A 7,187-nucleotide genomic window follows, 5' to 3' on the forward strand; every position below is an offset into this window, starting at 1 on the left:
GATTCCCGATAACGTGACAGGATGTTGGCCAAGCTTTACATCATTTCTTTTCCATGTACTGATGCCGTGCACTAGGTTAATTGAACCGGTACACCGTACTTCCCAGTCCATTGCATGAGAATGACCGTCTGGAACGAATTCAGAAGTACCCGGACAAGCATATAAGTGCATTCAGGTAAACAAACGTACATTAGCAGCGTTCTCAACAGTAATAAGCCATCCTCTTCTCATTATCCAACATGTGTGTAAAGAATGCACTGCGTGAGGTAAATTTTTTGAACGCATGCTGGGCGAAACCACCAACTGTACTCACTGCATCTTGACAAAATGTGCGAAACACAAAAAACCGGGAAAAGTACGTGATTCAGACGCCTCTAGTAACATTGGGGATGAAAACAGCTCTCTGTTTTGAGCATAGACTGGTTTTGAGTGGGAAAATGGTTTATCAGACAAGCAGTCACCTTTATTCCATAATCAAAGAGCGAGAGATTTAAATAATGGCGAAGATGCGACATCCATAAAGAGCTTCCGAATTTAAGCTAATTCGTTTGACTTCAACTTATGTTGCATTGTTTACAGTGCTATTAAGATAACACGACCTCCCTACAAGGATCGCTGGCCCCCTGAGTCTTTTGAGTACGTCTTCGCATAGTTCGTTTTCAGGAAAAAAAATATTTGATTTAAAAAAAAAACTTTAGGTTGCCAGAATGTACTTGTATCAAAACAGTCTCTAATGATTCTGGACCAAATCGGTGTTACTGACTGCACTGAAATGCCGAAAGGTGTTCTGCCTCACTGTCGTCACTCTACGCAGGTGATCAATTCCTGCTCAAATCTACAAGAAAGCATTTCATGCTGTGATTTTGTAGGTCTTTTGTCTAAAGCAAATGGGGACAAAAGCATAACTGAGTTGAAAGCCAGAGGCTCAGCAGTTGAAGTGGGAGCGTGGTGCCTACTTAATCGCATCAGACGAGACCAGATGGGAATTTTCTGGTAAGAAAAAGTTGTTCTGGAAACTTCCTCCGTAATCCAGCACCTTTCTTGAAACGTTCCACCTTACAATCATTTATTCGCTTGAAATATCGATCATTTCCACCGCATTGTTTAACTGCACTGTTTGAGACATTCACTTACTCTTTCAACCCATGGGACCGTTAACAAAACTCGAACCCGTGACCCCTGTTTGGTAGTTTGATCAAGCAAACGTCAGGTCATGAGCGGCTGAACAGCAGTGTGATTAATTCATATAAGACAATCAAAGTTGTTGCTGTAATAACGGTCCGATTTGATCCCAACTTGCCAGACGTATTATTAGGATAAATGCTAGGTGATCAACTGTTTAACTTAGGACCAAGAACACTTTCACAATGAATATTCATCCGGAATTTTCGTGGTTCCCGTCTGAGAGAGCCTGGCTCCGAACATCCATCAATCGTTTTCGTTTCAAAGTTTACACGTGCATCTTCCCGTTCTTTTAGTTTTTTCTAAATACGTTTATCTTATCTGCCTGATTTGTTTGTTTAATCACTAAATGCAAGTGTTTAGTGTTTTTACTGCGTCAGCAAGGCCATCATCGATATGTTCGATGGATTTATCCAACCAGAAATAAGTATAAGAAAGAATTAGCGAATATACACTCATTTGCAAAGTAATTTGGTTCTTTCGAAAGGCTCACCTGGAACCCAGCTGAATCTCTCGTTTATAATGTTTTCAGCAACCTTATGAGTAGTAAACTACAAAGATATATAAGAAAGAATCTTACAACGATCGCACCCGCCTGTAGTGCACGTTCACAATCTAGCAGCGTCTTTACCACCGAATGAGTGATAGTCATCCGATAAGGTGGCAGTTATGAATGAACCGTAAGAACTTGGGAGATGAATCTTGTGGGGAATAACGCAACCTAAAATGTGCACAAAGTGCGAACGAAATCAGAAAACGGACGAATGTCTACGAAGCCATCACTAATTTCATGTGCTTTTTTTGCCGCAATCTCCAACAACAGTTTTATTATCATTAGGTCTACATGCATTTTCGACGGATTTACAGGATGGCGTGAAAGGGGCATGAACTGAATCCGTATTATGAGGAACAAAGGCACACATCCTTGGAACTTCCCAGTCAAAACCTGAAGTGGTCCATTGTAAACTCTTCTCCTGTATGTCCTCTGAAGACTAAATGACCACAGAAGTATGTGGAAAAATGATTTTTTCGATAAGTAAGAAAAAAGAAACCTCTCTGAGGAGTGAGATCCGCTGTGTGACTGTTCCGCCGAGGTATGTCTAGCATATCTCTCTGTGTCAGATATGAAAACCTCATCTGACCTTGAACCGCAAGTCAGTTTTGACTGGAAGAACCTTGGTCCGTCCCGATGATGCTCAGGAACATGTGGACGCTGTTGATGCCATGTTTTGGTGATGCTACCGCGAATCTTTGAACTCTGTAGCACGATGTTGTTAAGCCGGTTTTGTGACAACAGCTTGTGGCTTGTATTAACCAGATGCAGACCTAACCTATCACGGAGCGTTCGGGGTACTGGACTGCAAATAAATGAACTTTTTCCAAGGGACCACCATTAACAAATGTATTCTTGGACTAGATTTCTAAACCGCATGGTATGCCACTCTCCTGAAAATGATTAGGCCCGAAAACGAGGCTAACCATTGTCCTTTAGCCCGATGCTTTCCTTCTTGAGAACGTGTCGTGTTCACTAACCGTTTTGTGTAGTCAAATAGCAACAAAACTCGGCAAATGAAAGTTCACAAGTTGCCAATCAAAACCATCGTTTTTGCACAAACCCTTATCGTATCACTTGATAACATCACACTATAACCGAGTTTGTCAGATGCAAAAAAATCAATCATTTGCTGCCTGGTCGGTAATGTCATGCAGAAGGGGGTCATCCGATCGATTCTTGTACGTGCCAAGATTAATATCAGTCTTGTAAAATCCTGTTTACGTTTTCATCTCCACTTCAGAATCTGATCCAAGGCCTATTTTTGTTTGTGTCACGTTCTTCACCTACTCTTTCTGTCGTAACCTTCTAAAAAACGCAAAAATTATTGATCACTTTGGTGTTTCTTCGAAGATACCTTCGGGGATATTTACACTACGTTTTCTGAAGTACAATCGCAGCTAGAATTTGGCATCATCTTCATTTATCCGATATCATCTAAAACACAAGTGTAAGGAAGGCTTATTACTGTGAACTGAAAAAAATCACAGATAGGACTCACACCGATATCTTCCCTCTGCTTATCGTATCAAAAATGACATCTTATGAACGTTTATTTATATCAGTAGATTTTTGCTTCCGATGAAAAAACCGTTCAGCTGTAGCATCCTTCCGGTGTCTAGCTGCCATGCCACCTGAAGGAAGCACGAGGGCTGGGATACTGCCAGGTTGCCTAAGCCTAGACAGCGTAAGTCGAGAGGTAGTGGTCGGATTTGAACCATGGAACTTCCGGTCATTAAATTCGCGCTCTAACCACTGGGCAATCTATCCTTCTTCGCTGGTAATACCCGAAATTTGGAAGGAAAATTCACGAGCGAAGTGCTGACAAAATCTCGGTCACTGCGGGAAATGATCGCTTCGCACACGCTCACCAGCAATTCCAGCCAAACCAATAACTTTTCTTACTTTATCTGTAATAGGATCAGATCGATACCTACTGGACAATAAAAACATGGGTATAATCATACTAGACAGTACAAAACTAATAACTAAGACGAATTCCAAACAAATCAACAAAACAGTGGAAAAATAATTATTAGTCTTCGTTGTTTTCTCACTCTCGAAGCACCAGTGCACATTTTTTCGAATGGTCTTTTGTCGATGGATTCCTGTTGGTCAACATAATCTTTACAAGACGCCAAAGAACCTTTGCTCTGCTTTTTTTCAGGCCAATTCTCCGGATGAGAAAGCTCTGGTCGATGCAGCTTCGAAACTGGGAATCGTTCTGAAATCCGTCAGTCCAGATCCGCACTATGAAAGTGCTCGTCGATTGACTTTCCAAATAAACTGGGGACAATCTCATGCGGACGTGACGACTCAAGAATTCACAGTCGATGCGACCCTGGAGTTTGATTACACACGAAGACGAATGACTGTGATGGTTCGTCACCCTGACGGGACATTTCACATTCACACCAAAGGAGCCGAATCGAGCATGTTAGAACCGAATGTGAGCGTGTACCTTTTATACTCGATTGTTAATGTATCGAAAATGAAGAGACTCCAACTGATTTATCCTCACATGTTGAAATCAGAACTTCAATCGAAGTCTTCACAATATATTTCTCGGTGTTTTAAGACTGACGCTCGACAAACGATGCACTCTGACCGTTTCATTCACCCAATCGACAAAACCGGAAATCCATATTTAGGCCAGCATCCGTATAAAAAGTCACCCAAGAGGGCCATGAAGGAGTATCATTGAAATGGTTACATACACTCATTGACAGCTTTGTTGAATCCGTCTGATTTTTATCGGCAAGCTGTTCCAACCAATGGGTTGTTTGCGACAAAGATTCCAAGCAGTAAACTCAAAAGACTTCGAAAACAACGTGTTTAATTACACGGCATGGTCTGCCAACAAAAAGACTTCCAGTTTGGCCTTCATTTGACTTCGTTACTCGCAATGCACTGCCTGTTTCCGCTTGCAACGAGCCCCTGTCGCTAGGCCGACTTCCTGGTTGTGCCCCTTGAAAATTCAAGTTCTTCATGTGGTCAGCTGACGCCAAATTATGGTTTATCAAACTATGGCATTTTGGATCACTGTGCCTACCACTTCAGGCTTTTAGCTAACAATAGACGCAGTCATCTTATTGGTATCACAAGCTTTTGTTGAAATAATAACTATACGTTTGAGATGTAGGTCATATAAAAATAGGTTCTGCATGTGTTTTAGTCCGTCGTTTCACCGTCCTTTAGGCGAAATTAGTTCTTCCAGAAATACACTCGTTTGCAAATCAATTTGGTTTTCACCGAGGACTCAGCTGAAACTCTCTTCTATAACATTCTACGACTGAATGTGCTGCACACAGGCCGCCTTATGATTCAGTTGGCACGATATTCGAGATATCGCAGTATATTTTCATTGAGGAAACTACTCACAAGTTTGCTGAAAACTGTTCGACAGCCCACGACCGGTTTTGCCCTTCTTGGGGCTCATCAGCTAGGCACGGTCACCGAGTTTTCGTCGGTCCCATGTTCTACTTGAACCAAAATTGGACTGTTTTCGAGAAATACACTCATTTGCAAATGAATTTGTTTTTCACGAGAGACTCAACTGAAACCACTTTTATGATATTCTACAACTGAATGTCCTACGCCCACCTGATGAGCCCCAAAATGGGTGAAACCGGTCGTGGGCTGTCGAACAGTTTTCAGCAACCTTCTGAGTAGTTTCCTCTATAAAATTAGTTCTTTTTCGTAGAAAGTTAACCATCAGATAAGTTGTGGAATACTATTTTGCTGTATGACTCAGTCACATGTACACCATAGATGACGGACGCCATCTCCTCCTTTTAAGTCGATGGTGTCTGAGAGTTTCACCTATACTTGTGTTTCCTGGTTTTCTTAAGCGAACGATACTACCCTGGGAGATCCGTTTTTGACAGTCGTTGCACTCAGTATCCATTGGTTCATCTCACCGACAGTAGCCAAATTATGTAGTTACATTTTGGTTGACAAACGTTTAGGTTTCAAGAATCCGGCTGTCGTAAGAGCATAGACGATAAAGTACATTCAATTGGCCCAGTCAGATATAGGTGCCCAATGGTAGCTTGGGTTGAAATTATCGATTGGAACACGCGTTAGTCTGTTTCAGTAGCTCTTGTATAGCATGACCAGCTTTCCTAAAGTCTTCAATGAACCTGTCAAATGATGCAGGCGATCGGATACACATCCAAGTCTCATAGAGAGACATACCCCATTTCCATGTGCATACCATATGGCATAAAGTGCAAGTGTATTAAAACACTTTTATTGTAGAAGAGTTACCTTACAGCAAGGTGAATCATGGACACGGCAAACTAACTTGGTGTACTTAGAATAGGCTTGAGTAGAACGACTCGTGAGAACGATGCTAGCTAGTGCAACGCAGGTTAAAAACATGGTTAGGACCCTAAGTATGCAGGATCTCATGGCATGCATTCCACGGGAAAAAGAAAGGTAGACGGTGAGCATTAGAAACCAACCAAAATTAAGTTTCGCACGTATATCGGAATAACCAGACGAACTAGAAATCCAGAAGTCAGTGTAACATAACAAGTAGCACGTATGTATTCGAATTGTCATATATGTACAGCATACGGAATAGTAAAACAGGAGAATAATGAATAGAGCAATGAATAGAGTATCAGTCGTGTTCATCACATCCGCCACACCTTGAATGAGCGTGTGGATGTTTATAGTCCAGTGGTGGTCTTGACCGCAATCTTTCGGATCTTCTCGGAATGGAAACTTCAGATTCTTCACAGGTTGTATGTTCTTCAGGTACGTTCTGTTGGGATACCATAAAATCATCTACAAAGGATTCATTGGTATTTGAAACAGCAGGAGTGCCGTTAACAGACTGACCTCTGGTACTGAATTCGACCTGATCACTATGTCTCTGATGAGAAGATAGGTTATCCAAATCGAGAATTGTGACCATCCGTTTGCCATTTGATGAAAGCACTATTCCTGTAGCAGGTCGTAAATCATTACCCTTGAAAAATGTAACGTCAGCCGTTTTGGAACAGTCAAGACTTGTACACAACGAACGAGATTTAAATAGAAGCGCGGGACTCTTCCCAGTAACGGATGAACGGCATTCCTGTATTGCATTAGAAAATTATCAATCACACGATCCAATTCCACAAAAGTAGCAGGAGAGAGTGAAATAATGGCGGACTTTAGTGTTCGCGCAAAATTCTCAGCAAGTCCATTCGACTGAGGATGTCGCGGAGCAGTAAACAGATGTCGACATCCAGGACACTTCAACCATTCCTCGAGGAATTTCGCAGTGAAGTTTACGACGTTGTCAGTGACAAAGACAGTTGGTACACTTTAATGGCTGAGCACTTTCCTCAATGCGTGCTGAGTGAATTCAGCACTTAGAGACGTAGTTAGCAAAACTTCAGACCAACGTTAATATGTGTCAATAACGACTAAAGCATAGTATTCGCCAGGAAGAGGACCA

The 7,187-nt window shown here is 41.8% G+C and overlaps 1 protein-coding gene across 1 annotated transcript in view; it reads left to right on the forward strand.

Moving 5' to 3' along the window:
• Positions 1-3,878: 3,878 nt before the first annotated feature.
• T265_13329 (hypothetical protein) overlaps positions 3,879-7,187 on the forward strand; it is a gene marked incomplete at both ends in the record, with an annotated part of 29,399 nt that continues 26,090 nt past the window's right edge. The window contains one exon of the mRNA XM_009168353.1: positions 3,879-4,184. Coding sequence (XP_009166617.1) covers positions 3,879-4,184 — 306 coding nt within the window. The remainder of the gene's footprint in view (positions 4,185-7,187) is intronic.

The sequence above is a fragment of the Opisthorchis viverrini genome (assembly GCF_000715545.1).
Source record: "Opisthorchis viverrini unplaced genomic scaffold opera_v5_60, whole genome shotgun sequence".
Lineage (NCBI taxonomy): Eukaryota > Metazoa > Platyhelminthes > Trematoda > Opisthorchiida > Opisthorchiidae > Opisthorchis > Opisthorchis viverrini.